Here is a 19,176-nt window from a genome sequence, read left to right as displayed (position 1 = left end):
AACTGTTCTACTCCAGAAATGGGAGCACTTCCACAATGAAAAAAGTGACTCCTTACACCAGGTCATCTGGACAGGGCTTTGGGGATCCATACGGATCTTATTGTTTTTATTTTATTATTTGCCTTAATCAGAAAGAACTGTACTGGTTGACTAGTTATTGAACAAAACCCCAACAAATATGCCCTTATACTTTTGCATAAAAGGGTGTGAAGCTCAGAAGTGGGGCCCTTCCTGTAACTCCCACTGCCCTGATTGCATGAATAATGGTATATGTCATGAAGATACTGGAGAATGCATCTGTCCCCCTGGTTTTATGGGAAAAACATGTGAGAAAGGTAAGCAAACATTTTTTTACAAATTTCTTATTAATTTGTACACAGTAATGAAGGTTGGTAGAATACTGGGGGAAGTATCATATATGCTTGCCCTGTTTTATTCTTTGTAGATATGTATTTAGAGCCTTTGTTGGAGACAGGATAACGCTGGGTGAGATGAACCCTTGATCTGAACTAGTGTAGCTGTTCTTATGGCTCTGAATTAATTTCTCTCTCTCCTCTCCCAAAAGATATTATGTTGCCAGAGTGGATAAATGTTTCCAGTTCCCCCAAAATCAGTTTGCTTGAAGATACTGACTGATTCTTGAAAGCATGATAGGATACATCAGCACTGGGAAATGCAGTGTGTCTCTGTGTCAGAGATCCCCAGGCTACCTCTGAACAAGCTGGCACCTCCTTACAGGGTGATGTGTGTCCACAAGGGGACATTAATCATATATTTCTGTTAGTGCATATTTATGTCTGTGACAATTAGTTTTGATTCTGAAATAACTGGAACAGACACTACACTGCACTGATCTCTCCAAGCAGATTCTGAGTCTCGATGCTAAATACGTATCTTAATGCTTTGACTGAAGTGAAGTACTGCAAATACTAGAGCTAAGCTATAGGAATAGCTGACGTTTGAACCACACTAATGTAGTACTGATCATACCAGAAAAGCAAAACCTTGAGCTGAGCAGTTTCACATGTGCTGACCTCTAAGAAGGCAAGTTGGTTTTCATGGCACTGTTCATTCACTCTATATTAAAATAGGTATAGAAAGAGGGCTTACTGCTGAAGCTCTGTCTCAAAATATCCAAAGCAATAGGTGCTTTGCTGATGGATCCTCCTATGAGAGAAAGCTATGTTTGTTTCTGCTGCCTGACTTACCCTTAGTGCAGCAGTGGCTTAACATTTTATGGATGTTAATAGACCTAATACTTGTATGTTAAAAATGCTATTTTTCATTTTTCTTCGTCTTTAGTATTGTCTACAGCTGAATCACTGGAAGCAATAGCTCTTTTCCAGACTTAATGCTGTTGGGACATTCTTCCTCTCTCTCCCTTCAACAGCTTGTGGAGCCAATACATTTGGCAGAACATGTGAAGAGAGCTGTAAAGAAAACTCTGGCTGCAGAAATTATATGTTCTGTCTACCAGATCCATATGGTTGTTCTTGTGCTGCAGGATGGATGGGACTGGAATGTGACAAAGGTATAGTCAAGAATATGGGGAAGGCTGAAGAGACCATAATGTGTTGGACTTAGAAAATACAGAAGGGAAGTAACAGGGGAGGGTCAGAGACAGGATTTCTCCCATTCTGTAAAAAAGGGATAATATTTACTTATCACACAGGAGCATTTCAGATGCTTATAGGAGGGATACAGTAAAGTTGCAAATTATTCAATTTATTCTGCAAAATGCATTGATGTTCTGCTGAGATATTAAATTTTTTTTAACAGCTACAGTCCTGATGTATTTCTACAAGTCATACTGAGTGATTTAGTGCCTATCATAGGTCCACTGCTGCACAATACTGAGCATAATCAGACTCATTCATTCTAATCAGATGGCAATCACTTTGGCACATGAATTAAATCCTTGTTTATGAGGATGTACCATCTTGCTCAATGGTGCTATAACTCAGATGAAGCCTTTGGACACTACCCCAGTGTGAATGAAACAACAAGTTTTGGGATTGAAGATGCTTCCACAGTGGCATCTATCCTAAAAAAGACAGGCACGGATACAAATATGTTCCATTTTTTTGATGCTAGTAGGTTCTCAGGATTTCCTGTAGATGATTTAGTGTTAATATGTGTAGTGTCAGCACAGCTGGGGGAAGTAAGCCCTGTTAGAGATTTGACACATGAGATGATAGACTGAAAACTAATGGAGGACATTTTTTAGTATCTTTATACTAACTGGGAATATACATACTTGCAGAGTGCAAAGCTGGCTTTTATGGGTCTGATTGCAAACTCAAATGTAATTGTCACAATCGAGGGACGTGCGACAGATTTAAGGGCTGCATCTGCTCCCTCGGCTGGCATGGTCTGCAATGTGAAAAAGAAGGTAAAGCAAGGTAACACGGTAGTAAATGGCTTTTCCCAGTGTGACTGAAACTGCTCTTCGTGCTGCTATAACATTTCCACTCCAGGCTGGTATCTGTGAACTGCCCATTACATTCCCAGGGCCCAGACACATCAAGATACCCTCATTGCAATGCAGTGTTTTTAAACCTTTGCACCATAAGGTGAATTTAGTAGGCTAGTATGCAACAGCTGCATCTGACATTGCTTTTGTTAGAGGTAGATTTGCAAACCCTAGGCTTTTACACTGACCTTAGCATCAATTACTGACACAAGTTGCACATCATGGTGGCAGTGATAACTTTTACATAGGCTCATGGTGCCTTACCATTGCCTACCTCTTGTTCAGCTGCATACACTCCTGGCATCTGTCTCATGGTGGTCTAAAACTGATGTCTGAAACAGCAGGTCAACGCCAGAGTTTAAAGCAGCTCTGTCTCTCTGAGACATAAGTTAGGCTTGCGGAGCTGAATGGGAGGCAATGCAATCAAGCGGTTGTTATCTCATATCATCCTTGGAATTCAGGCAAGGCTGAGTATTTTATAAAATACACTCATCATCTGTTATTTCTGCTTGATAAAGAAACTGACAAACCTACTGTTAATTTGTAAAAGCTTTAAGCACAAAAACAAGTAGAGAAATAAGACCATAATCCAACCAGACAATTCTATACTGTTGTGATTTCGCTGTGCTCTTATAAACCGAGGTAATGAAAAGCAGATCAATATTGCACATTCAGTACAAAATATGTGCATGATTTTACCGTAGCTAGACTGTATGTGCTTAGAATGACAGAAAGAACAAAAAAGAGGGGAGGGGAAGGGAAGGGAAAGCACACAGACCTTATGTTTCTTCTCACACCAGTTTTACACTGATGTAACGGTGCTGACTTTGGCAAACTTCATGCTTGTGTATGCCTATGTAAGTGAAGGGAGAGCCAAACACCTAAGGCGTCTATGCTGTCCAGAGTCCGTGTTCATTTTATGCCTACCTCTGTTTTGGTGCTGCCTTTGTCAAGTTCTGTCTGAAGGATGATACTATAATTACTATATACCTTCTGTAGGTTCAGCAGATCTTTCACCTCAGATAGAAAACTTACTAGATCCTGTGGAACTCAATTCTGGCGTAGAGTTCAAGCCTTTTTGTATAGCTACAGGCATGCCACTTCCTAAATCTGAAGAATTTAAACTGTTGAAACAAGATGGAACTGTCCTTAAGGTAGGTTCCTGATCAATTACTTCTTATTATTTCTGATATTTACTGACTCTGTTTGTAGTTAGTGTACACTATGCCTTTCAAGAAGAAAATGTGAAATTTCAGTATTCTGAGATGATCATATTGCTCATTATTTGCTGTTCTTTGTTTGTTGTATTCCTGCTAAAGAAGCTTAAAACATAGCAGGAAACCACATGACTTGAAGGGCCACCCACAAACCAAGCAAAATAATAATCAGTGGTTCATGAGCAACACATATGCTAAGTACTGTTCAGCCAGTAAGTCAGAGTATTGCAATATTCTCAAAAGTGAGAAGAGAAAGAAGTCTTGATTTTTGGATTTAATGGCAAAATGTCCATTGAAATATCTAGTGCTAGCTTCATTGTACAATATAGTGAACTAGTTAAAATGTAAGCTTTGCTATTAAATAGAGTGGAAACTAACTACTATCTGAAATACTCGGTGATTATTCAGTCAGCCTTGTGGATCAAAGTTACATCTGTTATACAAAGACTGAAAAAGTAATTGTAAAGCTGTTGATTTAAACAGAAGGAAATGATAAAACCTAGCAGTTGCCAGATGAGGTTCCTCACCTACAGTAGATGGACTTGTGAGTTGGAGCAAATAAAAAGCATATGGAATTGACATGGGTCCTCTCTGCTTACTTCATTAACCTCTGGATGCGTTCCTAATCTGTGAGAAAAGTGACATGAGGACTTTTTTAAATGATTGCATTTTTCAGGTCCTGTATGTTTTGTCATTTCAGCCTTCCCTAATTGTTACTAATAATCGCTCTGAAGCTATGTTTACTATTAATCGAATCCAGCCCCGCGATACAGGAACCTGGGTCTGCAGTGTGCAGACAGTGGCAGGAATGGCAGAAAAACCATTTCAAGTTACAGTTAAAGGTAAGAGTATGAATCTCTTCTCATGTCTTTGCCTCTGTTTTTAAAGGCAGCTTTATAATCTAACATGGCAGGGCTTCTATTCTCTGAACTGCAGAAGAATGTTTGAATAAATATCTACAGTCAGAATACGAACAGAAGCCTGTTATAAGCAGCATCCTAATTATGTGTATTTAAAAATAAGTGTGATGGCAAGAACTGAAAGAAAACATGGGTATTCTTGGAAAGATCTAAATCGTCAGCTTTAGGCTATAAACTCCTATTTTGTAAGGGTTCGGAAGAACCTCTCCCATTTTCCTGTAAATCTAGGAAGGTGCCAGGGTTTTACTGAGATAGGGAATTAAAAGACTGTTTTAATACTTGCATTCTTGCTCAGTTCCTCCTGTGCCGCAGTATGCTCCAAGACTGACAGACAGTGGACATAACTTTCTCATTATTGATATCAATGCTGAATTACATCTTGGAGATGGACCTGTTGTTTCAACAAAACTCCTATACAAGCCAGCAAAACATTATCAGTCCTGGATGTCTGTGGAAGGTAAGAGTCCTGTGCTTAATTCTATCAAAACCAAACTTTAGCTGCATGCTGAAACATATTTATAATGCGGTTCCTGCTCTTAATCTAGACTTAAAGACTCTACAGTCTATAAACATTTAATCTTTTATGACTGGACATGTAACTTTCCGTATATCATTATGGCATAATGTTAACGTGAATGCGGCACACCAATAGCAGTTAAATAAAAGGGTCTATTGAAGTGACAAAAAGGTTCTCCTCTCTGCCAAGTTAAATAGTCCTCAGTGTTGGGCTCAGCTGTTGAAAACTCCCCTGCACATAACAGGTTTTCAAAAACAGCGAGCAGCGTGGGACTGTCCTGGAACATTTACAGTCTTTCTTCTAATCTATCATGTCATCTATTTAGACAAATACCTTTTTATTTAGACTATATATATATATATATAAAATTCATCAGGAAAGGTACAAGTAAAATTGAACCTGCTTGTGACATAGATGACCTCTTCCAGCCCTGTTTTACTATGACTCCAGGGAAGACCGAAAATATTATAGAAAACATTACAGGAACTTTAACAAGTAACAAATAATTGTTACATTAACTCAAGATCATACAAAGTGTGCACAAATAAAACACACTACCTCAATCAGTCTTGTTCTGTCCTGAAGGAAGGGCAGATGGAAATATCCCTTCGACTGAGCCCAAGTGGCTATGACTGGCTTATGCCACATTCATTAATAATAAGTGTTCTATACTTTTAAATAGTTTGCCTTAATGCATGAGAGCACTAGAAGGGCATGAGTATCTTACCTTCTATTTTCTGTGATTCTGGAACATTTTCCAAACCTTTTCTTCTTTAGCATTTTTCATCATGGATTATGGCTTTTCTGTTCCTTTCTCCTTTTGTTCTCAGTGAAAGGCACAACCAAAAGACTGGACAATCTGGAACCAAAAACAGAGTATCAGTTCTGTGTTCAGTTGAGTCGGCAAGGCGAAGGTGGGGAAGGCCATCCTGGACCACAGGCCAGCTTCACAACGACTGCACTTGGTATGTCACGAGCTCGGCTTTTTACGAAGGGGATACTTTGGCTGTTTTCTTCCATGGGTTGTTCCCTGACCTCTGCCAGAATATTTTCATTTGAGCAAAGAAGAGGCTTGACCGGAAGTCTATTTAGAGCCTTTTGAAGCAATCATCTCAGGCAAAGAAAAAAATAAGAGGTGAAGAAAAGCACCTTATATGGGAGACAAAGCTATTATTCTCCCTGATTCACAGGTGGGAAATTAGGGAATGGAAAGTTTGCGTATTTTGTCTGAGCATGCAGCAGAGTTGGCAATAGAAATCACTTCTTTTGTATGCCAGTCCTTCCTCTGGATCACTCCTTCCTATTAGATCAGCTTACTTTTAAAATTAAGATGTTTGAACACACTGAAAAGCTTCCAGACTATTGAGGATACATCCAAAATTGAATGCTGACATACAAAATAAATGAAGATTCCATCAGAAATTGTCTGACAAGATAACAAAAGACCTGGCTTCTTCTCATGTCTAGAAAGTGCATCACTAGCTCAGTGAAGAGAACCATTGGTTAACACGTACGCCGACAGCTGTTGATAAGATACCTTGTGCCTATCAACACCTCTGAGATATAATTACTGCCAAATTTACGGGGAGGGGGAGAGAATTACCCTTTGTCACTCTAGGCTATGGCCTGTGGTTGGGACTAGGGAATAACTGGTACCCCTATTCTAGCTTGCATACCAGACATGAAATGTTATTCCCTGTCTCACTGTGGCTCCTCCAAGGTCTTCCTCCACCAGAAGGCCTCACCCTCCTTCCAAAAAGTATGACATCGCTGAATTTGTCATGGCATCCTTTAACACTGAGGACAGAGGATGACATTCATGTTGAAGTGGAAAGGAAGAGTGTGAATGACAATGGTGACGAGAGCAGTGTTATCACCCAAGTGCCAGGAAATATGTCCACTCTGATCATTAAAGACCTTGAGCCTAGACAGCAATACATGTGCAGGGTACGGGTGAACACCAGGTCACAAGGAGAATGGAGCAACTATCTGTATGCATGGACTTTCAGTGACAGTAAGTAGCTGATTCACTTTCTTCTGTTTAATTCTTCCTCTTTTCCCCCAGTGATCAGAGCTTTATCATCAGCTAATGACTCCACTAAATGTAATCCTTTGTTCTGGTAATACTCAGTTCCTGATGACCACTTGTTGCTATTACTATTATTATGAAGATAAGCTCAGTGTCCAAAGAAATTCTTACTTTGGAAAATTTCACATACTGATAATTTTTCCAAAAATTGAATAAATAAATAAATAAATAAAAACCTTGGGAGGCCATGTTTTCTGTTTCAGTGTGAATGATGCTTCTAACATATTTAGCATTTTTTTATCTGTATAATAATGAACTTACAAAGTTCCACAACCCAAGCTCTTTTGTTATTCCAAAAAATAAAACCACTCAGACTCTGCAATTCAGCTATGTCAATATTGAAAGAGTTAGCCTTTAAAGAAGAGAAGATGCAATGCAAGATAAATACCCTGAAAGCAGAGGGTTGTTAAGCATGTTGTGCTAAAGATCAATGAACGTGCTTGAATTCCTGAAGTGAATAGTATATTCCCTTTTTATAATGCCACAACAGATGCTTTATCTGAAGTATGCCTGGTTGATAAGCACCACTGCCCACACCATTCACTGGAAAGGCAAGCTTCTTAATCCATACAGTGAGGAATCCTTCACTGAGATCCTATGTGTATTAACAGAAATATCAATGGCTGTCACCAGACACTCCAGTTTCCTGACCTCTGACACCAATATGCACTAAGAAAAACATGAGGGTACTGTGTTCCTGGAATAAGTACTTAGCTTACGAGCCATGGATGTGGACACAAGTCCAGGGTTCAGTCCTGCTCATAGCTTCCTGATGAAATTTGTGGAAGTGTTGGTATCAATTTCTGCTCATTCTAACAGCCTGTAGCCTAACAGGGGATTGCTCTCTGCAGCAGTGGAAAGCATGGGACCTAGCAATCACATAGAGATGACAAATTTGTATAGGAATAAACAAGCCCCTTCTGCATTAACATGAAGGCAATAACTTTGTCTTGCAGTACTGTCTGGAGCATTCACATCTTTTTCCAAGGATAGAGGCATGCTGAATGCCACTCTAAACTCTGCTGGAAGTGCTAAGAAGTACTGCAATATGGATGATAGCACATCAAGTGCAAAAACAATTGGATTCAGTTAGCATAGCTTGTCAACAAAATTCTGCTTGTTTAGCACAACAAGAACACTGAGGAAAGTATTTGCCCCACTCATGGAATGAGAAAGATGTGGATATACACAAGAACGTTTTGTTTGTGCTTGTGTTTGTTTGCAGGAATCCCTCCTGCACCCTACAACATCCGGTTTTCTAACACCACAGACACATCCTCTGTCATCTCTTGGACAACTGCTGAGGGTCATTCCATCTCCTCCATCATCATCAGCTACAAAATTTATGGCAAGGCTGAGTACAACCACATTGATATTATCATAAAGAACACCACCATTACTCAGTACCATCTCAAGGGGCTTGAGCCAAACACTGTATACCAGGTACAGATTAATGCTCAAAATAACATTGGCTTAAGCAACCCAAACACATCGTTTGAATTGAAGACTCTTCCAGAAACTAAAGGTTGGTCAGCATGCTGGATTTGCACAAACTAGGGCTGGTAGTATAGGCCAGTTAACTGTAGTAAAGCCTTAAAAATTAATTTATTACTTTGCTTTTGCTCTGATTTTTGACACTTGACACAGCAGCACCAGAGTTTGATTCTCAGCTCATTGCATGGCCTTAGCAAAATGGCAACATACAACACTGGTGTATATCCACTAGCAACAGCCCAACAGCTCATAAATTAAATGAGCTGAGTATAGGATTTTTACATCACTGAGTTTGACCTCTGACTTGTATTCTCTAGTGAATTCTATAGAGATTAGCCATGCTGCAGTGAAGTTGCATGTCTGCCCAAATTCAAGAGGAGCTGCGGCTTCTCAGACATCTAAAAATCAGAGCATCCAGTGTCTGTGACACTTTTGGAGAACAAAGAAATGTATTTCTATGTCTTTATACTGTTTGTCTACAAGATGAGAATATTTAGCTACGCATTGTCTATAGTTCTTTCAGAGTTAGCTGGAAGTAATGAAGACCTCTTTTTGTGCTTCATCAACAGCTCCATATGAATCAAAGGGAGGGAAAATGCTGCTTATTGCTATTCTTGGCTCAGCAGGGATGACCTGTGTAACAATTCTCCTGGCCTTTCTCATCATGCTACAGTTAAAGCGAGCCAACTTCCAGCGCAGAATGGCTCAGGCTTTCCAAAATGTGGTGGTGAGTTTCCAGTTTTCCTGAGACAGTGCAGTTATTCATTTTGGCCCCATCTTTTCCTATTTTTTCCATTTTCTTTTCTTCAGCCTTTCTAAATATAGTCTTCTTTTCATGTGTGCAATTAGCACTAATGTTGTAAAACTTACTTGCTAGTGATCCAGAGCTGAAGCAATCATATTTGTAGGCTAAGAGGTAGACAGCCTGACTTGAAAAAAGATGCACATGCTTTATACATCTCCCTTCTCTGTTTTGCTGCACTTGTGTATGAAAACTAGTGAGCTAGACAGAATAGAGGTGCACATCCTCCCTTTGTAAAGTTGTGCCCTATGCTGAAAACTGCAGGACTTTTTATTGTTGCTTTTGAGCATCAGCAACTGCTTTGCATGGCTTTTCAACCTGGGAACAGCAAACCAGGGATCAGCCAATGGCAGCATCATAGTCCTTGCTGTGAGGAGGACTGGAAATTGCTGAAGGCTGTAACATTGCGTAGAGACAGAGAAAGAGCTGCTGGGATTATCTGTGCTTTATCTGTGCTATATATGCCCTGCTGGAGTTTCTGCATCCCTCCGCCTTCTCACCTGTGAAGCAGAATGAAGCTGGGCTGAAGAGCTGCTATGACTGGATCTGTACGGGTTGTTTCATATAAAGGGGGCTGCAGGTGTGTTTGTCCAAGATGATGATCAGTCCCCAGGGCACACAGAACAGCTCATGATCTTTGTTCTGAACCTTTTTGCATAAAAGTGTTTTGTGGGCATGTGCAATTGAAGTGTCTCCTCAAGTACAAAGAATTATTTTCTCTTTTCTTTTCTTGTTTCTTCTTTCCTCAAATCTTCTTATTGAGCCTGACTGGTGCAGGATTTAATCAATCCTAATATGAGATAAATCTTACCCCAAGACTTAAAACTGGCTTTGAGAGCAATTTTACCAGACCATTTTTGCCCATCTCCTTCGGTCCTCAAGATGATTATAACAAAATTGTTCAGAAGGCCCAAGTGTACAAAGGTACTTGGGTATAAATAAGGACCCCAAATAATTTTGTGGATCTGGACACTAGTGTGTGGTGCTTGATGCAGTCAGTGTCTAAAGTAGGCATAATTTTTCTACTGTACTTGGTGTAAGCAAGAAATGGACCAGGCTCTGCATATGTACATGAGTGATCACACACTCAGGGAGTATAATCAGAGCATTGGAAGGTGTAAACCACAGTTGATGCCATTTGTTTAATTCTGTTTACAGAGGGAAGAGCCAGCTGTACAGTTTAACTCCAGTACTCTCACCCTGAGCAGGAAAGCCAAAAACAGCCCAGATCCCACTATTTATCCAGTTCTCGAGTGGAACGACATCAAATTTCAAGATGTGATTGGGGAAGGTAACTTTGGGCAAGTCCTGAAAGCACGAATTAAGAAGGATGGCTTACGCATGGATGCTGCAATTAAAAGAATGAAAGGTAGTAATGCTCAGAGACAAAGACTTCTGTCGGTTGGTTGTTCAAGTGTTGCCCACCATAAGACTGCCCACCATAAGACTGAATAGACCTCTCCAAGCCCCAAAATAAATTTAAATACTTAGTATTCAAAGTTACTAACGAAATCACATCAGCTGTCACCTGGCCAAGATTTGTGTCCCAGCAAAGACTGCATTTCTGCTCTGCCAAGTTGCAGCTCCATATTTATTTTTAATAGCTAATATTTACTGCTAATAATAATTGCTAATAGTATCATCTATTTTTCAATTCATAAACATGAGCTTCATGCTACACTATCTGCAAAATGGGAGTTATTTGGAGATGCATTTCATAGAGATAATAGCACAAACCTAACCTTGGGGCACAGCATTTGCTCACCTTGCCTTAACTCAGTAGTTCAGAGAGAACTGTATCTGTGTATCTTATATGTATTGTGAGTATCACTTAACTCTCTTTGTACTTACTGGGCTTGACTGCCACGTTTCAGAGAGACCTGTAATACTTAGAATATTGCAAGAACTTAGATATTTTCCTGTAATTCACTAGATCATCTTCTAGGGAAATTAGGAGACATTAAGTATGAAGATCAGTAAAAAAGAGCCAAGGTCTGTATGCAGGCTGAAATAATCAACAGCACAAAACAGGAAAGATCCCTAGGCAGTTAGATTCATACAATGTTACAACATTTTATATTCTCAAATAAATGACATATCTAGTATATTAAGATACTTTCTTTTTCTGCAAATGGCTGCTACATAACATTACATCTTTCTTTTTTTTTCTTTCAATTGAAAAATCCTACTTTTTTCAGTAAAAATGGGTATGTCTTAGAGTTTTTTCCTCTTTCTTTTGGGCATGAGGTAGYAGTGCCCCATGCAACCCAGAGTCATCCTAATTAACAATGATATGGTCATAAATTCAGTTGAAATGAAAATGTAAACATACATTGATTTGATTTTCAGAGTATGCCTCAAAAGATGATCACAGAGACTTTGCTGGAGAACTTGAAGTTCTTTGTAAGCTTGGTCATCATCCCAACATCATAAATCTTTTGGGAGCATGTGAACATCGGGGTAAGAGACTCTTGAGTACATGTATTTTAAGTTAGTTAAAAAAAAGAAACAGTATAGCCCATATAGTCCATAGAAACATCATTTCATGAGCAGGCCTTTCTGTGCAGCATTTCAATTGAAAAAAAAAAAAACAACAAAAAATCTGGTTTTGGAGCTACAAAACCACATAAATCTTCCAAAAATGATGATGCTTATCAGTAGCTCTAAAGCCTTTTCTGCACACAGAAATCACATTGTTCGGTATTTCCCATCTTGTCTGTTTTATTTTTTTGGTTTTTGTTTTTCTTATCCACAGTGGTATAAGTGCCCAAACACTATTATTAGCCATCTCTTACCTTGTGATGTGCTATCTGATTTTACATTAGGGTATCTTTATCTTGCAATTGAATATGCCCCCCATGGAAATTTACTGGACTTCCTTCGGAAAAGCAGAGTGCTAGAGACAGACCCAGCATTTGCTATTGCCAACAGTACTGCATCTACACTTTCCTCTCAGCAACTTCTGCATTTTGCAGCAGATGTCGCTAGAGGGATGGACTACTTAAGCCAGAAACAGGTTAGTCCTAAACTCTCTACTCACTGAAAGCACAGCAGTTTCCTTTGGTTTTGGTTTTTATTCTGAATGCCCGCAATTTTCAATATAGCATTAAATAGTATGTGCAAAGCTCATAAATACCATGCTGATTTMTATTTTTCAAATTTTAGTTTATTCACCGAGATTTGGCAGCAAGAAACATCTTGGTTGGAGAAAATTATGTTGCAAAAATAGCTGACTTTGGCTTATCAAGAGGTCAAGAAGTTTATGTTAAGAAGACCATGGTAAGGATCAAAACAAATTGCTTCTATAGTCCGTTTCCTCATTTTTTATTTTCTTGTCTCTTTTCATGTGTTTTTATGTAAACAAAATCATACTCATACCTACTATTTAACTGTTTATATATTATGTATTAAAGTGAATAAATACTTATATAAAAAGTTTATAACTATACATACCTACCTTACTCGCAAAGCAATTCTGTACAATATTTATYATATACAATATAATTGAAAATGAATTATATGAATAATTGATAATAAAACTAAAATAACTCTAAAATAACTGATTTTGCAAGCTAGTTATCAGACTCAGTCAAATTTCATTAAATATATATAATATATATTTGATATACAAATAGGATATGTGCATGTGTGTACATCAGTACAGCTATGAAAATTAAATTTCCATATCAGAATTTCTTCAGCTGACAAGCTGGTCTAATTATACTGAATGAGGCCCAAGTTAAGAAGATGATAACCAAAGGCATGTGAGGATCTGGGCAGAAAAAGAAGCAGCTGTCCAGAGCTAATGCTTTGGGGGCTCTGGAAGAGGAAGATGCCTAATGAACCTCATTCACTCACAGACCATGAATAACATCTTATGGACAAAGGGACAGGAATGCTTAGAGGCATAGTAAGGCATCACTCAAGAATTATTTCCATTACCTCTTGACCCTGGTTTGATAAATTTTTGTTAGCCTTAGTGGGAACTGTACCTCTGGAAAATAAATGTACGACTCAAGTTGTGGAACGCTAGTAAGTCTATTTACTGTACTTGATAACACTGGCTTGCCTGATTTAATTTTTCATTAATGTAACTTTTGGAGGGAAAAAAAAAAAGCATAAATTGCAGTATTGGTATTCCATCCACTAACAAACTGACTTTAATGAAAAATTTCCAGGGACGGCTTCCAGTGCGATGGATGGCAATTGAGTCTTTGAATTACAGTGTCTACACCACAAACAGTGATGTGTAAGTATGTTTTCCAAACTTTTTTAATACATATCCTTATAGGTATGAAATAAAGTTTGACAACTAAGATGAGACATCCACTCTTAACTCAGAAAAATCAGTAATTGTGTCAGCATAAGAGTGAGCAAATGGCAAGGGAAAAAAAAACAATAAAACCAAGAAATTATTTTTATTTCATCATCAATATCTGACATTCTTCTAAGTCCATAACGTAATTGAATTCGGGGCACTAATTTAGCTATATTTGTTATTTGAAACAGAATTCTGCTGAATCCTTCAAAGACCCAAAGGAACTCAGTATTTTAGTCAGGAAATTGGAGTTAGTATTTGGCAAAACAATTCTGCAATAGTGCTATTTTCTACGAGAGAACAGTCTAGTACAGGACAGACTTAAGAGAATAAATTTTACTGAGGATCTCACTCCATATACTCTGATTTTAAGAACCCCATCATTATGCAAAAACAGTAAGAAAAAATGAAAAGAATGAATCGCACTTCTCTGTTTTCTCAAAATGTTAGCAAAACTATCTATTTTGAAATATGACATCTTGTTGCATTCTTGTTGCACTCTGAATTATATCCCTCTGTTGCAGATGGTCATATGGTGTCCTGTTATGGGAAATTGTTAGTTTAGGTAAGTATCTGGATTTCACACTACAGAAATAAACAAATCCGGGCCAGTCTAGATCCATTCACTCAATCTATTAAAGCATGTCTTGCTTTCAACCATACTCCATCTTTTTCTTTCTATTTCACTAAATCTGACTTAGCTTCAATATAATTGGAAAAATGACTGTCCCATTTTCAATTCTGGTACCATTCTAAATAACAACAACAAAGCTACCATGTTTTCATTGTACTACAAAACATAAGCAATATCTAAATGTAAAAATCCAGCCTATCACATGATTTAGGGCCCTAATCCAACATGCTTGGAGGTTTATGCCTTGAGTTTTAAATCAAGACCTACATTTTAAGGATTTCTCTGCCAGACTTCTCTTCCTCCAGGTAGTGTAGAAGAAAGATTTTTAAAGATTCATCTTCAAATAAAACTTTGAGCTCAATTCTGCAAACACTACTATTCACGATACTTGCGGTACAGCCTCAAAACATTCAAAATGACTGTGTTACATACTCTTTATCACTAGTCTTGAAGTGTCTGCTGGCCAAGTGGTGTAAATTGATTCAGGTTCACATTGCATATGGAACTAATCCCAAACTCTTATTCTCTAATTTGTGCCCATTTTTCCTTGTTAAGAGAATGGGTTTGTGCTAGATATGGGTGTGAACTAACACACTGCAGTGTGGAGAATCATGGTTCTAGCATTTAAACAGCTGCAAAATGGGGAAAACTTCTTCACAGTAATAGCTACATACATCCACATCTGACCTTATTAATACCACATTAATGAAGGAATGACTTACCTATCAGCACTGAGGGTACTGCAAAATCATTTCAAATTAAATCAGATGCAGGTCCTTGGAACTGTAAAGAAATTTGGGCCAGCCCTGCAGATGATAAAAGTGTCTGTCTTTTTCTCTACACTGCTGTGCATTAATCAGTGTGGAAACATTAACAACAAAAGAGTAGCTGCAACAAACAACCTAAAGTTGGACTAATTTATCCGAGTCAATCATTCTTTTTCATTTCTGCTAAAATTAGATTTTCATTTACAAAAACCTATGAAGAAAGTGTTCATGACAATGACTAAACTCTGTTTTAGGTGGAACACCTTACTGTGGAATGACATGTGCAGAACTCTATGAAAAATTGCCTCAAGGGTACAGACTGGAAAAGCCTCTGAATTGTGATGATGAGGTGTAAGTAACTACCTCCGCAAACAAAACAAAACAACACAAAATAGCATCTGTTATACAAGACACATGATCTCTACAAGAGACTTTTCTTCTTCGCCAGGAAAATACACAAGTCACAATTTCTTTTAACTTTAAATAGGATGTGGAAGTGGAAATAATTATTTAAGGTCTTTTCTACCCAGCATGCACCCTTATTTGCCATGAACCCTTTCCCAGGCTCTCTGTTTCTGCCAAATATCCTGTTCTTTGCACAACATGGCTAGGCTTCAGCTCAAAGAGAACATTTTGATTATTCCAGGAAAAAAGAAATTTTTTTCCAGATAGCAAACAGCTGTGGGAAATGCAAATCCAGCTATGAAGTTTATTTGAAAAACAGAATGTCTAACACAATCTTTCAGTAAACATGAAATTGCAGCTTTAACTTATGTGTCTAAACCATCATGTGCTGGTGTTTGATTTTTAAAGGTATGACCTAATGAGACAGTGCTGGAGAGAGAAACCATATGAAAGACCATCGTTTGCTCAGATACTGGTGTCACTGAACAGGATGTTAGAAGAAAGAAAGGTAAGAATGAATTCCTAGACAAGAATTAGGCCATGAATAATCTCAGTATAGTTTAGGGTTCTTGAGGCAATGCAGCTTTTATGACACTTTCAAAAAATTTTCTCCCTAGACATATGTGAATACCACCCTATATGAGAAGTTTACCTACGCAGGCATTGATTGCTCCGCTGAAGAAGCTGCTTAAGACAGGAAAAATCTTCATTCTTCAATGATGTATTAAAGAAACCCAAAACTCAGTCTTCCAGAGCCCAAAATGTGATGTGACATGTAGAACTCTGTATAGCTCTAACTGTAAAATGTTGTTTAACTACAGATATCTATGTGTATTTCACACGGTAACCTCTGCCTCCACAGGCTTCACAAGTGTACATACTGTTCTGAGTAGGAATGGACTAAAGTCATGAAATCTGCTGTTTCATGTGTAGTTTTTTTCTAGACATGTAGATAAAGTGTACGTATACAGTTATAGTATTGTATTATGTGTTGCCCTGTTAGATATTTTTGACACTTTCCAAGAACTACTGATAGCAAAATCACTATCTTATAGCAAGTTATACATTTCATTGCAATCCAAACAGAAATGGTAAGCTCAATGTGAAAGTGCAAGTTACAAGCAGATGTCAATACAGTATCCTCATCGAGAATAATTATTAAGTAAGCCTCTCCTATTTGCATATGAAAGTATGCTAGTAGGAATAATTTGTTCAAAAATTCTGACACTTGTAAGATACAATGAATGTTATTGTTCTTTCATTGTGCAGTTTAACAACCAATTTCTATGCTAAATATCAAAGTTTGCCTAACTGGAAAAAATACACATATATATTGAAGTGTTTGAAGCTGAGACAGCCATATGGCAATTATCATGAAGCATGGGATTAAGGCAGATACTGCATATTGTAAAACATTTTTATAATTAGCCTGGATATACATGAAGTTTTTGCAATTTGTATTTCATTTAATAATTTCACTGCATGATTATAAATTACTACCTAATTATATAGAAGCAGGGTTTACTTGCTTTTGCTTATCTTATCCCTTAATGTAGGCTTTAGTATGGTATGACCTCTTAAAAATATTTAACTAAAATGCTCTAAAACAGTGATATTTGGCCTGCCAGAAATGTCTCCTAGTTCTCAGGTTAGACCATTAGAGGCAGGATTGTCCTGAGCTTCTGGCAACAAGCCAACCACTTGGGATCCTGCAAGACTTACCCTATTCAAACTTTACAAATAGTTTACCTTGAGCTTTGCACTCCTGTTCCCCTCATCACCAATGACTTACCAGCCCATAACTGGCTATCAGATCACAGTGACTCTAGATGTGTGAATTACTCCCTAGGACTTTGGGGCAGGAGGGGAAAGGGATGGAGAGAAGGGTTACCCTTCTGATGCTTGGTTTATGTATGGATATGCGGATGGGTACAAGGGAGGGATATCATACCAGAGTACAAAGTTACACTGCGAGCATACATCAGTTCTGACTCGAAAAGGAAAAGCACTAGAAGTCTTATTGAAAGGGCTGAAGAAGAATGTTGACATCACTTGTGCAGTTGTGAAATAGGCAGAGCTTGCACTGCAAGTCCAACTCTTACAATCTGAGTTTACAAAGAGTGAACAGACTGATTGTACCAATGCAATCTTAGTAAAATAACTCCAAATGAGAACAGAGAAAAAAACACTATAACTTTCATAAAAGACTACTTGGCAGGGCATTTCCYTGAAGCATGGAAATTGCATTCTGCTGTCTGAGCAGACTCCTACAGGTCAGCAAAGTGACCAGGAATGAACCCCTTCTTGGGCTGGCTAGGCTGCCAGACAAAGGTAGCTAACAACTTCTCCTGAAACTGTTCCACTTTCTATAAACAATTTCTCATGGGTCTAAAAATGGATCGTCTCATTCCCTAAAGAGCAGACAACGCTACTGACTATTCTGCTACTTTGATATGAGACTCTTCTTCTGTGGGAAACTTTTACTTTGATCAACAGGCCACAAAGGAAAAGAATCAGGGTCATTCAGCAGTCCAATAGGCCTTAATACAGTCTGCATTAAGTGCTTGAATCTCACTGTAAATTTAGCTGAAGGTCATTTAAATATGTCCTTGAAAATGTTCTTTATATCTCTAGTTAACATTGTGGCATGCATTAATTTTCTAATCTRTTGTGGTAAAATTTTAAGATCAGCTTTAATCACCATTTTAAAAATACACAGAATAATAATCCTAAACACCTCCAAATGTCTCTATTCAATTTATATATTGCAGAGCTACAGCTATTAAAAATTATTCACTAGTTGCATCACAATCTCAGTTAAATTACTTCTGTACTTGGAACATGTACTGGCTTTCTCAGGTTTGATAGCTAGATTTTGCTGTCTGCTGTCTAGCACAGGAAAGCATGATTCATGGGAATGAGTGGTCAGTAAAGGTTTTCAGCTTAATCACTAGTGGGTTGCATGCTCTCTTCCACAGCACAATACATCAGATTCCATATTCCCTCCTCCTCCAAGAGTCTTCTGTCTGTTTTTCTGCTTCTGAGAGCATAAGGGCTATCAGCTCCCAGCAGTTTTTCATTATCCTAAATTCTCCACACCCTAACATTCTTCATACACCTCTGCCTATCTACACCTACCTACTTCTATGCACAAGTTTACAGCGTCTGTCTACCCCATGCTCTCTTTGCTGATAGCACAGCCTTAATTTTCCTATATTCTCTCATACACAGCTATTGAACTCATGCTCAGGATCAGTATATGTTTAGGAGTGAGGACAGTGGTTTCAGACAAGTGGAGTTGGCCACACTTTCAGGAGTATGTGTTACAGAACAGGTAGGTAACCACTTACAGTCAAGTGTTAATAGCGTTTTAAAAACAAATGACAAGACCCCGATCAGAAAAGTGAAGTTTTTAAAAGGAAAAACCAAAGCCGCCCCCTCTCCCAAAAAAACAACTTCTTCCCCAAATCTTCTCCTTGCCCATCCTCAACTTTGTTCAAAAGTCAGAGCACAGTGAGATAAAACACAGATCCTTAACAC

General features: G+C 38.2%; 1 protein-coding gene across 2 annotated transcripts in view; it reads left to right on the top strand.

Annotated features, from left to right (window-relative positions):
- The window catches only part of TEK (TEK receptor tyrosine kinase), a 42,847-nt gene extending 24,417 nt beyond the window's left edge, over nt 1-18,430 (top strand). Inside the window, exons 5-23 of one of the 2 annotated variants that reach the window (XM_026078703.1) lie at nt 204-335; nt 1,391-1,531; nt 2,264-2,392; nt 3,473-3,627; nt 4,391-4,532; nt 4,906-5,067; nt 5,958-6,092; nt 6,848-7,141; nt 8,442-8,741; nt 9,280-9,437; nt 10,671-10,881; nt 11,862-11,972; nt 12,338-12,528; nt 12,678-12,791; nt 13,691-13,761; nt 14,355-14,395; nt 15,486-15,582; nt 16,045-16,144; nt 16,254-18,429. In XM_026078703.1, the coding sequence (XP_025934488.1) occupies nt 204-335; nt 1,391-1,531; nt 2,264-2,392; nt 3,473-3,627; nt 4,391-4,532; nt 4,906-5,067; nt 5,958-6,092; nt 6,848-7,141; nt 8,442-8,741; nt 9,280-9,437; nt 10,671-10,881; nt 11,862-11,972; nt 12,338-12,528; nt 12,678-12,791; nt 13,691-13,761; nt 14,355-14,395; nt 15,486-15,582; nt 16,045-16,144; nt 16,254-16,328 (2,759 nt within the window). In that variant the 3' untranslated portion in view covers nt 16,329-18,429. Of the gene's footprint in view, nt 1-203; nt 336-1,390; nt 1,532-2,263; nt 2,393-3,472; nt 3,628-4,390; nt 4,533-4,905; nt 5,068-5,957; nt 6,093-6,847; nt 7,142-8,441; nt 8,742-9,279; nt 9,438-10,670; nt 10,882-11,861; nt 11,973-12,337; nt 12,529-12,677; nt 12,792-13,690; nt 13,762-14,354; nt 14,396-15,485; nt 15,583-16,044; nt 16,145-16,253 lie in introns of both variants that reach the window. The other variant, XM_026078704.1, reaches the window with a different exon arrangement.
- Nucleotides 18,431-19,176: the final 746 nt, after the last annotated feature.

The sequence above is a fragment of the Apteryx rowi genome, unplaced genomic scaffold (genome assembly GCF_003343035.1).
Source record: "Apteryx rowi isolate R43461 unplaced genomic scaffold, aptRow1 scaffold_483, whole genome shotgun sequence".
NCBI classification, from domain to species: domain Eukaryota; kingdom Metazoa; phylum Chordata; class Aves; order Apterygiformes; family Apterygidae; genus Apteryx; species Apteryx rowi.
The sequence above is the reverse complement of the archived record's forward strand: the minus strand, read 5'-3'. Positions and strand labels throughout refer to the sequence as shown.